The 14,638-nt window shown below is 44.0% G+C and overlaps 1 protein-coding gene across 1 annotated transcript; it reads right to left on the bottom strand.

Annotated features, from left to right (window-relative positions):
• Positions 1-3,649: 3,649 nt before the first annotated feature.
• myh6 (myosin, heavy chain 6, cardiac muscle, alpha) lies at positions 3,650-11,581 on the bottom strand. The gene is made up of 2 exons (XM_040018368.1): positions 5,468-11,581; positions 3,650-4,931 (listed from the first exon to the last, which is right to left on the bottom strand). Exon 1 carries the CDS (start codon positions 11,299-11,301, stop codon positions 5,497-5,499), a length of 5,805 nt encoding a protein of 1,934 aa, XP_039874302.1. The 5' UTR covers positions 11,302-11,581; the 3' UTR covers positions 3,650-4,931; positions 5,468-5,496.
• Between the last annotated feature and the right edge of the window lie 3,057 nt (positions 11,582-14,638).

The following is a 14,638-nucleotide window of genomic DNA, read 5'->3' as shown; positions in this document are numbered from 1 at the left end:
AACTTTTCCGTTTTGTGGTAAGCTTTTCTTTGGCTGTCACTTCTTCACCCTGACCTGTCTTATTTGGCTCAGCAGAACTAAAATATATATCCTGCTGCTTTTACACACGCACTCACATAACGCTCAGCGATTCTCTGCGCGATCAACCTCTCACATGTTTAAGCATGCTGCGGGAGATTTCACTTGTCATGTTTGCATAGTAAGCTAACGATTGATAAGACGATGTCAGAGGAATTGGTGCGCAAATTATCATCACTCACAAATCAGTGCTGTCGCTCTCTATACACAGTTCGCGTGATTGCAAAGTGAAAGGAAAAAACAAGCGCAAATTCAAACGCGATTCCAATATGTCACATATTGACAGTGGCTCACCGATGCCAATGACATAATTACCCAGCTACATTTCCGAAAGAATGCAAAAGCATTGACATATATTTTTCCTTCCTACGATAGGCCAACAGGCAGGGCAGAGATAGATTTTGGTAGCCCGACTGGAGAAATCGCTAGCCCCCGGACGTCGGGCTAGCGATTTTGCGAGCCCTGTATCTGATTGAGAAATCACTCATCTTTGGAAAAGAGAGTTTATTACAGAGAAATGGCTCTTTCCAAAATAAAAGCTATACTATATGCTTCTTCTGGGCTATATTCTCAGCAGCATATTAAACATATCAGGTCCCCATAAGGAGAATCATGTGCTAACGGCTGTCTAAATGACTCTGGTAGCGCTCAGTGGATCTGCGCTCGACAGTGCAGCCTAGGCGGAGTAGTCGAACACAGATTCACTGAGCGCAGGGCAAGCTAGCGAGACAGAAGTTAAGCTCTCCTTGCAACATGGCAAATTGATCCTCCCCCACCCTCATTCAGATCTGGCATTTGGAACTATTTTGGTTTTCATGTGACGTATGACCCTGAAGGTAAGCGCGTCATGGACTAAAGTAAAACAGTATGTTGGATGTGCCACGCAATGCTCAATTACATGGGTGGGAGCTAGTGTGTTAGCGCAGTTAGCTCATTAACGTGTTGGCCGTCCAGCCCCATGCACGGGGCGATCCGTGGTAGCTCGTTAACGGAGATTTGCCGTGTTGTGGCGTTAACGTCATTTCAACGAGATTTACCCTGACAGCACTAGTGGGAACACAACAAATATGACTGCACATTTACACTGACATCATCCTAGTGCAAAGACAAGTGGAAGCAGACAAAAACAACAAGCATGTATTGTACAAACTTTACCCGAGTCATTTAGACAGCCGTTAGCACATGATTCTCCTTATGGGGACCTGATATGTTTAATATGCTGCTGAGAATATAGCCCAGAAGAAGCGTATAGTATAGTTTTTATTTTGGAAAGAGCCATTTCTCTGTAATAAACTCTCTTTTCCAAAGATGAGTGATTCCTCAATCAGATACAGGGCTCGCAAAATCGCTAGCCCGACGTCCCGGGGCTAGCGATTTTTCCAGTCGGGCTACCAAAATCTATCTCTGCCCTGCCCGTCGGCCTATCGTAGGAAGGAAAAATATATGTCAATGCTTTTGCATTCTTTCGGAAATGTAGCTGGGTAATTATGTCATTGGCATCGGTGAGCCACTGTCAATATGTGACATATTGAAATCGCGTTTGAATTTGCGCTTGTTTTTTCCTTTCACTTTGCAATCGCGCGAACTGTGTATAGAGAGCGACAGCACTGATTTGTGAGTGATGATAATTTGCGCACCAATTCCTCTGACATCGTCTTATCAATCGTTAGCTTACTATGCAAACATGACAAGTGAAATCTCCCGCAGCAAGCTTAAACTTGTGAGAGGTTAATCGTGCAGAGAATCGCTGAGCGTTATGTGAGTGCGTGTGTAAAAGCAGCAGGATATATATTTTAGTTCTGCTGAGCCAAATAAGACAGGTCAGGGTGAAGAAGTGACAGCCAAAGAAAAGCTTACCACAAAACGGAAAAGTTATGACAAATCAGACTATAAGGCAAAAAGAAAGTGCAGCTTTATGGTTTCATGGACAAAAGAATTTCTGTGGCTGCAATATGACAAGCTAAATAACCAGGGCTGCACATAAGTGGTCCGCAGGTGCGCATTTGCTGTCAAAATAAAAAACGTGCACAAGATAAGAAGTTGCAACGCGTGTTTGCGTACATAAGATTTTCAGGAGGAGGACAGACATTTGTTTAGAACTCTTAAAGATGTCAAAGAAGCAAGCTCCTTTAAGCAATTACTGTGATGTTCCTCCACCTCCAAAGAAATGTCAGGAGTCCGAACCACAAAAGAAGCACGTATTCTCGGAAAAGTAGTTGCAGGAGGTGAGCTGGCTTCAAACAAATGATGAACGCACAGAGATGTGGTGCGGAATGTGCCGTGAAAATTTAATAAATGACAAATTAAAAAGGCATGAACATTTTTTTTTGTATCGAAAAAATATCAAACCGCGACACCAAAGTATCGAACCGAACCGAACCGTGAATTTTGTGTATTGTTGCACCCCTAATATATATATATTAGGGGTGCAACGTATTGATATTGAACCGTTCGATACAGTGCTTTCGGTTCGGTACGCATATGTATCAAACAATACAAAATTTTTAATTTATTTTATTAACTTTTCTTCTGACGATGCTGTCTGTGTTGAGAGCTCAGTGGATCTGCGTTCGACTACTCCGCCTAGGCTGCACTGTCGAGCGCAGATCCACTGAGCGCAGCACAAGACAGAAGCTAAGCTCGTTGCAACATGGCAAATTGAACCTCCCCCACCCTCATTCAGATCTAGCCTTTGGAACTATTTTGGTCTTCATGTGAAGTATGACCCTGAAGGTAAGCGCATCATGGACAAAAGTAAAACAGTATGTCGGATGTGCCACGCAATGCTCAATTACATGGGTGGGAACTACTGCGTTAGCGCAGTTAGCTCGTTAACATGTTAACGCTGTCCAGCCCCACGCACGGGGCTATCCACGGTAGCTTGTTAACGGAGATTTGCTGTGTTGTGGCGTTAACGTCATTTCAGATTAACGCTGACAGCACTAGTGGGAACAAAATGAATATGACTGCACATTTACTCCAACATCATCCTAGTGCAAAGACAAGTGGAAGCAGACAAAAACAACAAGCACGCACACTACAAACTTTACCCGAGTCATTTAGACAGCCGTTAGCACATGATTCTCCTTACGGGGACCTGATATGTTTAATATGCTGCTGAGAATATAGCCCAGAAGAAGCGTATAGTATAGCTTTTATTTTGGAAAGAGCCATTTCTCTGTAATAAACTCTTTTCCAAAGATGAGTGATTTCTCGATCAGATAGATTTATTTTTTTATGACTTTGTTGTTTCAGCAACATTAAATTTAAAAACTGTACTTTTGAGTTAAAATATATATTTATAATTTTAATAAATGACAAATTAAAAAAGCATGAATTTTTTTTGTATCGAAAAAATATCGAACCGTGACACCAAAGTATCGAACCGAACCGAACCGTGAATTTTGTGTATCGTTGCACCCCTAATATATATATATATATATATATATATATATATATATATATATATATATATATATATATATACATATATAAATTGTTTTTCACACACATACAAACACACACACTTGTTTTCATATCCTGTGGGAAGATCTAATTGACATAACCCTTTTCCTAAGCGCTTACCCTAACCATCTAAGGCTACGTCCACACTACTGCATTTTTGTTTGAAAACGCACTGTTTTCTCTCCTATTTGGCCTCCCGTCCACACTGAGACGGCATTTTCCCCAAGGAAAAACACAGCGTATTGAAAACGCATACATTTCAAAACGGAGCTGTCCCGTCACAGTGTGGACACTCGAAAACACATACATTTCAAAACAGAGCTGTCCCATCACAGTGTGGACACTCGAAAACGCAGACTTTTGAAAACTTGACGCATGTTGGTCATGTGATGCAGTCATGTGACCACTTAAACCAAGAATTCGGTGCTTTGTCTTTTCATTTCGCTGCCATGTTTCAAAGAGCAAGTATGTAAGTAAACGGCAGAGGGAAATGACGCAGGTCGAGTTGTCTTGCGTTTCACGCTGCAACGTCAGCGTTTTCGGCCGTTTTAGTGTGGACGTGCAACTCTTTGAAAACAACTCAAAACGCAAGGGTGGACGCGGAGCGTTTTCAGATGAAAACGCCGTTTTCAAATCTATTCAGGCTAGTGTGGATGTAGCCTAAAATGAATGCCTAAACCTAACCATAACCTAACTGTAACCCTGACACTAAAACCATATTTTGAGCCTCAAACATGCCTTCAAACTTCTGGGGATGGGCATTTGGTCCCCATAAGATATCTAAACATGGTATACACGCATCCACACACACACAAGCTTTTAGATTGATTCACATTTCAAACATCATCAGTTAAAAGTTCAGTTTTATCGATGTCACGTGATTTGAAATCAGAAATCAGTTTTCAGGGATCAGCTGGGACTTTATTGATGTTCACATTAATAACATCAACACTTCAGCATTCAAAGAAATGCAGTAAAGCAAACAAACAAAGTTCAGCAGAGAAAGAATCAAAGCAAAGAGATCTCTCCCAAAGATTTGACTGAAAACTGCTGAAACAGGAAAATCTGAGTTTCTGAAAATCATTTCAAAACTGTGAATCAGAGAAGAATACGAACCTGAAACAATCAATTAACCCAAGTATTGGTTTAAAATCCTCAGCTGCAGGTATACCAAATTTAAAACAACAGTATGGAAGCAGAACTTGATTTATTTCAGTCTCTGTGATGCTAGATGTGTTTTACTGGAGTGAGCATAAACATACTAAACATCCTTAAACATCAAGTGAATGAAAAGCTTCAGAGAACTCATGATCAGCAGAATAATCAATACATCAAATACTAATTACTGATTAGGGAGGTGACGGTTTCAGCTTCAGCTTCAGGAACATCTGTGGGAGGAAACAGATTCAAACATTAATGACATAAACATGAAAAAAATACAGAAATAAATCTGTGCTGTTAAGGCCACAGACGAGGATTTATACACACTCATGAGTAAAACAGCATTAATGTCATGCGTTTTAATGCTGTGTATATATATTTAATAGATCAGATGTTTTAAAATAATAAACACAATGTAAAAGACAGAAACAAAAACACAGCAGGAATGATTCATAACACATTAGTGTGAAGAACATCTCATCAGCAGAAACTATTCAACTCAAACTGATGGAAAGTTTGAAAATTGCTAAAGTGTTGTGGTTTAACTTTACAATAGCTGTGGTAATGAATTTAAAACGGATTAGGTCCTTAGGTCTGTAGTGCTATTAAACATTATTTATGATCTTATTATCTTGTTCTTTCTGTTTGTAAATGTTCAATTAAAATGCATAAACATTATTTGGAAATTATTTATTAGGGTTCCATTAAACCTGATAGACCGTATTGTTTACAGAGCTCTGACTATGTCACTGACTCTTCTCACCTGCGATGTGCACTTCCTGTTCCTGTTCCTCACTCATCCAGGCCCTTTTTAGACGATCCATCCCTAGTCTTTGCCCTCAGCTTGTTCACCTGCGACTCGGCAATGTCGGCCCGCTCCTCTGCCTCCTCCAACTCGTGCTGCAGCTTGCGTAGTTTTGCCATGTTGATGTTGGCCGCCTCCTCTGCCTCCTCGCCCGCTCTCTTGTAGGACTTGGTCTTCAGCTGCAGCTTGTCCACCAGGTCCTGGAGGCGGGCCATGTTCTTGCGGTCCTCCTCGGTCTGGTAGGTGAGCTCTTTGATGCGGCGCTCGTACTTGCGAACTCCCTTGATGGACTCGGCTCCCCTCTTCTGCTCTGCCTCCAGCTCATTCTCCAGCTCTTTGATGCGAACCTCCAGTTTCTGGAGCTGCTTCTTGCCGCCCTTCATGGCGATCTGCTCAGCCTCATCCAGACGGTGCTGCAGGTCTTTGATGGTCTGCTCCATGTTCTTCTTCATGCGCTCCAGATGGGCACTGGTGTCCTGCTCCTTCTTTAGCTCCTCAGCCATCATGGCTGCATCTGTGATCGCCTTCTTTGCCTTCTCCTCAGCATTGCGGTTCTCCTGTATGGCTTCCTCCACTTCACACTGCAGGTGTAGGAGGTCTGCTTCGTGCTTCTTCTTCTGGTTGATCAGGCTGGTGTTTTGGGAGTGTAGGAGTTGCATTCGCTCCGTTGCCTCGGTCAGCTCCTGTTCGGCCAGTTTCCGACTTCTCTCGGTCTGCTCGAGTGCGGCTCTCACTTCCTCCAGTTCAGCCTGGATGAGGTTGTTTCGGCGTTCAAGCAGAGCAATGTTTTCTTTTAGGTCATCGTTGCCGTGCTGGGTATCATCTAGTTGCAGCTGAGTGTCCTTCAGGAACGCCTGGAGGGTTTTCACCTGTTTCTGGGCTTCAGCTGCCTGCCTGTTAGCTTGGCTCAGCTGAATCTCCATCTCATTGAGGTCACCCTCCATCTTCTTCTTGACTCTCATGGCTTCATTTCGGCTCCTGGTTTCGGACTCCAGAGAGGACTGGAGTGATTCCACCATACGTTGGTAGTTCCTCTTGGCCTGGTCCATTTCCTCGTCCTTCTCGGCCAGCTTGCGCTCCATGTCAGCCTTCACTTGGTTAAACTCCAGTTGAGCTCTGAGGATCTTGCTCTCTTCGTGCTCCAGGGAACCTTCAGCTTCCTCCAGCGCCGACTGTAGCTCAACCTTTTCTTGTTCAAGTTGCTTCCTGATCTTCTCTAGTTCGTGGGCGCTGCGGCCACCTTCTCCCAGCTGGTCAGTGAGGTCTGAGATTTCTTCTTGGAGATTTTTATTCTCTCTCTTCATTGTCTCAAATTGATCCAGACATTCTTCATAGGCATTCCTGAGTTTGAAGAGCTCAGTGCTCAGAGATCGAGCCTCCTTCTGAGATGCCTCTAACTCACACTGCGACTCCTCAAATTTTTGCTTCCACTCTGCCAAGACTTTGTCAAAGGTTCTTTGTTTTTTGTCCAGTGCTGCGGATGCCGCATTAGATCTCTCAAGGTCCAGCATGAGGTCTTCAATCTCATTTTGGAGGCGGTGTTTGGTTTTCTCAAGGGAGGAACACTTTGCGTTCACAGCCTCAATGGCCTCCTCGGCCTCTTGCAGTCTCTGAACCAGCTTCTTTTTTGCTTCTTCCAGCTCCTCAGTTCTCTGGATGCCGTCCGTTTCATATTTGGTCCTCCATGTAGAGATTTCAGTGTTGGATTTAGACAGAGCTCTCTGCAGTTCAGCCTTGGCTTCCTGCTCTTCCTCAAATTGTTCTCGGAGCAGATCACAGTCATGACGAGCAGACTGAACAGCATGGGCGAGAGCGTTCTTTGCCTTTAGTTCTTCCTCCAGCTGTCTGCGCAGATCTTCCATCTGCTGGTTGTACGAGTTCTTCCCTCGAGTAAGCTGTGATATCAGACAATCCTTCTCCTCCAGCTGCCGGCCAAGCTCACCATTTTCAGTGAGGAGCTTGGCCCTCTGGGTTGTCAGGTCATTGATGGTCCTTTGAGCCTCCTCACATTTGCTCTTGTACTCATTCATGTTGTCTTCCATTGTTCGGCACATTTTCTCAAAGTTTGCCTTTGTCTTTACTACATTTTCCATGTTTGAGCACAAATCATCGAGCTCTAGCTTCAGCTCACTCTTTTCCTTCTCCAGTTTTTGCTTCACACGCTGAAGGTTATCAATCTGTTCTCCCAGTTCAGCGACGGTGTCAGCATGTTTCTTCCTCAGGGTGGCAGCGGTGGCCTCATGTTGGAGGGTTGATTCCTCCAGCTCTCTACGCAGCTTCTGAAACTCAGCTTCTCTCTTTTTATTCAGCTCCACCTGAGCTGATGTGGCTCCTCCAGCTTCCTCTAGACGTTCACTGATGTCCTCAAGCTCACGGGAAAGATCAGAACGCTGTTTCTCCACCTTGGCCCGGGCTGCTCGCTCAGCATCCAGCTCCTCCTCCACCTCCTCAATTCTTGCCTGGCTTTCTTTGAGCTTCTTCTGGAGCTGAACTGATGCAATCTGCTCATCTTCTAGTCTTGAAGTTATTTGGGTGACCTCAAAGTCTTTCTTCTTGAGTTTTTCCTCCAGCTGCTGCTTGTCATTCTCCAAGTCCATCAAGTTCTCCTGGATCAGTTTCAGGTCTCCCTCGAGCTTCCTCTTTGAGCGCTCCAGGTCCATCCTGACTTTCTTCTCTTGCTCCAGCGATCCCTCCAGATCATCCACTTGTTGCTCCAGCTTAGCTTTAGCTTTGGTCAAAGTGTTAGCTTTGTCTTCTTCACTCTGCAGGTCATCCAGAGTTTGCTGGTGAGCCTCCTGCAGCGCCCTCTTCTCTTTGGTTAGCTTTGTGATGTTCTCATCCTGTGAAGCCATCTCCTCCATCAGGTTTTTCACCTTATTCTCTGTAGCATGTTTCTCTTTTTCCACCTTAGCTAACGTTAGCTCCAGGTCATCGATGTCCTTCTTCAGCTCTGAACATTCATCTTCAAGCTTGCGTTTCTTTGCTGTCAGATCAGCGTTCAGCTCCTCTTCATCCTCCAGTCTTTCTGTCATTTCTTTTAGCTTTGCCTCCAGTTGAATCTTACTCTTGATCAGCTGTTCACAGCGTTCCTCAGCATCTGTTAGGGTGTCCTGTTCAGACTGAATCTGCAGAGTCAGATCATTCTTCTCTTGGAGGAGAGTCACTATTTTCTCCTCCAGTTCTTTTCGTCTTGCCTCTGATTTCACCAGAGTTTCCTTTAGCTTGTTGAATTCATCCTTCATGTTGGCCATTTCCTTCTCAGACTCTGCACTCTTCAGCAGGGGTTTGATCTTGAAGAAGAGCTTCATCCAGGGCCAGTTTTTCACCCCAAGGAAAGACCGAAGGTTCCACTGAATGACCATTAGGGCATCTCTACGTTCCACAAGCTTAATAAACTCCTTCCTCATGAGGAGCCCTCGGGCATTGGCCTGGATCCTGGTGATGATTCGAGAGAGTTGCTCATCTCGCATCTCCTCCAGTGTACCCAGCAGGCCGGCTTTAAAGAAGACTTTTGTGTGACCAAACTTATACTGAGTGTGGTCAATGTCCAGCGATCCTAACAGCTTTTCAGTACTTTTCTTGCAGTCTATGAACTGACCCTCTGGGATGGCGGATGCATTCAAGATCCTGTACCTCTGTTTGAAGTCTCCATAGAGCACCCTGTTTGGGAAACCTTTCCTACAAATCCGGATGCCTTCCAGGACCCCATTACAGCGCAGCTGGTGCATCACGAGGCAGTTGTCCATGACTCCTGGAATTTTCCTCTCATTAGGAATCAGACAGCGGACAAAGTGTGGATGAGTGGTCTTCAGGTTTGTCATCAGCTTGTTCAGGTTTTCTCTGTGAAGCGCAGACACCGTCTGAAAGGAGGAGCCTTTCTTCTTGACTCCTTTTCCACTTCCCTTGTCTCCTCCATCAGCTCCTGCATAGTTTGAAAACAGAAGACTGAGAAGCTTCAGAGAGGATTTCTGATATAGACCAACCACTGTCTCATTTAGGGGGTCTTTGTTTTTGACCAGCCAGCCAGCAATATTGTAGTCCACTGTCCCGGCATAGTGAACAAGGGCGAAATGAGCCTCTGCTTTCCCCTTTGCTGGCCGTGGCTTCTCAAACATCTTGTTCTTGCCCAGATGGTTGTCATAGAGCTTGGCCTTGAAGGTCTGGTCGCTAGCTTTGGGAAACATGCATTCTTCCTCCAGAATGGACAGGATCCCCAGAGGTTTCTCAATCAAGTCTATGCAGGCCTGGAGGTCCATGCCAAAGTCAATGAACTCCCATTCGATTCCTTCTTTTTTGTACTCTTCTTGCTCCAAGATGAACATGTGGTGGTTGAAAAACTGTTGCAGTTTCTCGTTGGTAAAGTTGATGCACAGCTGCTCAAAGGTGTTGAAATCAAAGATCTCAAACCCGGCGATGTCCAGCACTCCTATGAAGTACTGACGGTGCTGTTTGGTGTCCAGTGATTGGTTTATTCTCACCACCATCCAATTGAACATCTTCTCATACACTGACTTAGCCAGAGCACCAATGGCATAGTAAACCTGGTCCACACTCTGCCCTTTGGTGACATATTCATTTCCTACCTTAACTCGGGGGTGGCAAAGCCCTTTGATGAGATCAGCAGAGTTGAGCCCCATCAGGTAAGCTGATTTATCAGCAGCCTCAGTTCCATCAGGTTCAGCCTGCTCCTCACGCTGCTTCTGTTTGAACTTCATGTTGCCGTAGTGCATAATGGCACCGGTTAGTTTGTAGACACTCATTTTCTCCTCTGGAGTGAAGCCAAGCACATCAAAGGCACCATCGGTGGCTATCAGCTCCTCCGAGTCGTTGATGGAAGCAACGGTTACCTCTCCTTGGGAGATGTAGGAGTAGTCATATGGGTTGTTGGTGATCAACAGCATGTCCAACAACTCTGGCTTCTGATTGGACAGGATCTGGTAAAATATGTGGTAATTCCTTTCGGCCTTTAGCTGAAAGGTAACTCGTGACTTCTCCAGCAGATACGTCTCTATGTCAGCAGACGACAGCTTACCGCTCGTGCCAAAGTGGATTCGGATAAATTTTCCAAAACGCGACGAGTTGTCGTTTCTCAACGTTTTGGCATTGCCAAAGGCCTCCAGTGCCGGGTTTGCCTGGATGATTTGATCCTCCAGAGTCCCCTTGCTGCTGTCTTTTTTGCTTGCACCACCAACTGCAGCAATGCTGGCAAAGTACTGAATGACTCTCTTGGTGTTCACAGTCTTTCCTGCTCCAGATTCTCCGGTGATTAGGACAGACTGGTTCTCCCGGTCTGTCAGCATGTACTGGTACGCATTATCAGAAATGGAAAAGATGTGAGGAGGGGCCTCGCTCCTCTTCTTCCCCCTGTAGGCAGCCACCACTTCAGCATCGTAAACAGGAAGCCACTTGTAGGGGTTGACAGTGACGCAGAAGAGCCCGGAGTAGGTATAGATCATCCAGGCTGCGTAACGCTCTTTGAGGTTAAACAGCACGGCGGGCTCGTGGAGGAATGTAAACATTGCCATGTCTTCGATTTTATCAAACTTGGGTGGGTTCTGGGGGTGAGTGTCAGATTCCTTCACTGTCACCGTTGTTTCATCTTCCTTCTGGACCGTCACCATCCCTCCGTCCTTGCTCAGGATTTTTCCTTTGACATATTCTTCTTTAGTGTCGACTACAAAACATTCAGTCTTGATGTCAAAGGGTCTGGTCTGAGCCTCCAGACGCTCCTTCTCAGACTTCCTCAGGTAAGGAGCAGCCTTCCCAAACTCGGCCATCAGAGAGTCGCCCATGCTTTAGGGTGGAGAACGTTGGCAGTCAGAGGAGAGAACAAACTAAGTGAGAGAGTTTTCCTGCTGAAGCTGATAGAGAACTGCAGTCTCCTCACAGCAGGTGATATTTATAAAGACTCCCTGTGGACCAAATTAGGAGATGACAGCTGAACTAAATCTGTCTGATCAAGTGAATGCACCATGAGGGCAGATTCAGGACCTTTGGCTGTTAGAATCCATTTTAGGAAAAGTGAAGTTGTACCGCTTATCTGCTGCTGATAGTCCCAACATGTCTGCATTTAGACTGCATCCTCCCTGGAGCTCATCCTGCATATCCTCTACCCTTTAACATCCACCGTCACAATCACTTAACAAACATTTAATTATATCCTTAGATATCCTGTAAACGTCTGTTAAAATATTAACACAACATTGATATTGCATTAATATATCATGTATAATAACATGATGATAGCAAATATGAAAACAGTAAGTTAGTATGCATGTCTTGTTTTTGTGTGCTTCACTGCTGGTGCAGACTCTCTCCACATGTGTGCAGATTTTCCTGTTTTAATGTAAATTAATAAAAAAAAAAAAAAAAACCCACAAAATTATGGATTAGTTCACTTGATGATATTACTGCCGTTTTTTGTGATGTGATTGATATAAAATCCACTCTAATGTGCCAACAGAATGAAGCAGGAATTTTTAACTGTTTCTCTCCATCCATTAATTCCATTTCGGGGGGGCTGGAGTCTATCCCAGCTGTCTTAGTGCAAGAGGTGGGGTACGCCCTGGACAGGTCGCCAGTCTGTTACAGCAGCAGTCCCCAACCTTTTTTGCGCCACAGACCGGTTTATGCCTGACAATATTTTCACGGACCAGCTTTTAAGGTGTCGCAGATAAATACAACAAAATAAAACTAGTACCGGTACAGAAAAAAATAAGATTTATTCATAACACACGTGAAAAGACCCAGGAAAACCGAGTTAACGATAAAAACGATAACAAAATAACGCTAAAAACAATAAAAACCCTGAAAACCATACATTTCACACCCAAGCCTCAACTCTCGCGGCCCGGTACCATACGACTCACGGTCCGTGGCCCGGGGGTTGGAGACTGCTGTGTTACAGGACAACCATTCACACTCACATTCACACCTATGGGAAATTTAGAAACTGCATGTGTTTGGACTATGGGAGGACCTGAGAGAACCTACGCAAACCCAGGGAGAACATGCAAACTCTTTTGAAATTAATCTTAATTTCATCACCTGTGGAGGAGATACATGAGAAACATAAAATTACAGAAATGCACAAAATTAATAACTTAACATTTAAAGTCATTTAAAGTCTCAGGATGTGTCATCTGTTCAGTCTGACCAGATAAAAAATATCAAAAACCTTCACAACTTAAATCTTCAGTGAACTGAGCTCATATAGGTCCACTTAGCCCACATTTCCCATTATGCTTTGCAGGGATTATGATGGGACTGTAATGTGTCCATTCAGAGCAGCTTAAAGATCTGAACATCACCTCAATGCTGTTAGTGTGACACACCAAATAATTACAAAAGCCTTCGTGTTTCCTGAACAGCAGCAATCAGAGCTGAGAGTGAAACTGAGAAACGCAACTGCAGTGTGACTGAACATGAACTGCATGAGCCCAAGTCCTTCAGCTGCTTTAACCTCTGGACTCGGGTCGCGTTAATCTGTGATATGCAGGCGAGCTGTGATGGGCTCGAGTGTCTGCGTCTCTTTATCTGTGGCAGTCGAGGCTCCTCTGCCTCCAAATAGAAACCCAAGTCTCTGGAATCAGTTTTTATCTGCAGCATGAGGACGAACGGCCGGCTGGCAGCAGCACGAGGACTCGCTCTGAACCTCAGTGATCTTTAAAATGAACAGATTAATAATCCTTCTGAAACTTCTGAACCAGAGGAAACCCAACAGGAATCATATCCGACTTGTTTTTCCCAAAGTGAGGTCCTGAAACTGAGTTTGTTTCAGAGCTACGGAGGGTTGTAAAGGACAACACTCACACTGCAGGAAGAGACAAGGGCTTTAAATGTTTTACAAAGGTTGTTTGAATGTATGTGTGTAGGTGAAACTGGAACACTGAGACTGAGCAGCATTCATGATGTTTAAATCCACAGTTTCAGCTGAAAGAGGAAGAATAAAAATGAAAACAGTTTGTTGTGCTGAAAAACCCAGTGCTGAAAAATGAAGCCAGTTAAAACCGCTTTGAGCCACTGAGCATATAAACTTTGGATGCTTTTAATCAAATCTGAACATTTCTAACTTTTATTTGTCTAAAAGTGATAAAACGTTAAACTCCAAAGACTCTGATTTTTAGTTTTAGGTACAGAACTTACCACATAGTCTGCAAAGAGGGAGGCCTTTTAATTATGATTCAGCATCTCTGAGAACATCATCAGTGCAGCAGATTTGCACGTGAATGTTCAAAACTGCATTTTACACCCAAGACTAAATCCGAGGAACAGAAACCAGAACCTGCATTTAGAGACCAGGATCATCTTCTACCTGTGATTACCTGTGTATACCACACTTGCACACACCTGAAAGTATGAAGATATTAAACTGGCTTCATGAAATATATTAAAGTTAGTGTCAACAAAAGGAAACAACCAGAATTTAAAAAGAAACAGTTGAAGTGAAGAAAGCAGCGTGATACACACACACACACACACACACACACACACACACGTGGATGATCTGATAGGCTGATTCCGTTCTCTCAGAGCTGGTTGGGGTCCTGCAGGTTTCTGAGCTCAGACACACACCTGTAAATCAATCAGCGCAGACTTTTGTCTTTGGAATAGGAGCTAATCACTGAGTAAGCGAGTGGCTCCGACATCTCTTATTCCCTCATGAGGAGCACGTCAAAAGGTTTTTAACCCTGAGAGCAGGGCACCAGGCTTGAGCTACTGGGAAGTATTTCAGGACTCTGTGGCCATTTGCCTGTTGTTTAAATAAAAATCTTGGACTTTATTTCTTTTTTAGTAATAAAAAAGCTGAATGAAACCACTCAAAGCAAAACAGAGTGATGAGCTGTTATTTTTTTAATTAAAGCAACAATCTTTGTAATTTCTCATTTTGATTCTTGTTATGATGTTTTAACGTAACTGGATTAACACGCGTGTCATGTCCCCGTTTTAAATTTAGAAATCCAGATTTTCCACCTGAAGAGGTAACATCAGTAACAGGTCAAATTTGGACTTTGTGAGGGAGCAACCGGACGTTTGGCTGCAATGGCGTTTTCTCTGTGTCAGGATCCATTTTAGCTTCAATAAAAATATTTATAGGACTCAACAAAGAGACAAACGGAAAAAGACAAA

Source organism: Simochromis diagramma, unplaced genomic scaffold (genome assembly GCF_900408965.1).
Source record: "Simochromis diagramma unplaced genomic scaffold, fSimDia1.1 OVJJ01000802.1, whole genome shotgun sequence".
NCBI lineage: Eukaryota > Metazoa > Chordata > Actinopteri > Cichliformes > Cichlidae > Simochromis > Simochromis diagramma.
The sequence above is the reverse complement of the archived record's forward strand: the minus strand, read 5'-3'. Positions and strand labels throughout refer to the sequence as shown.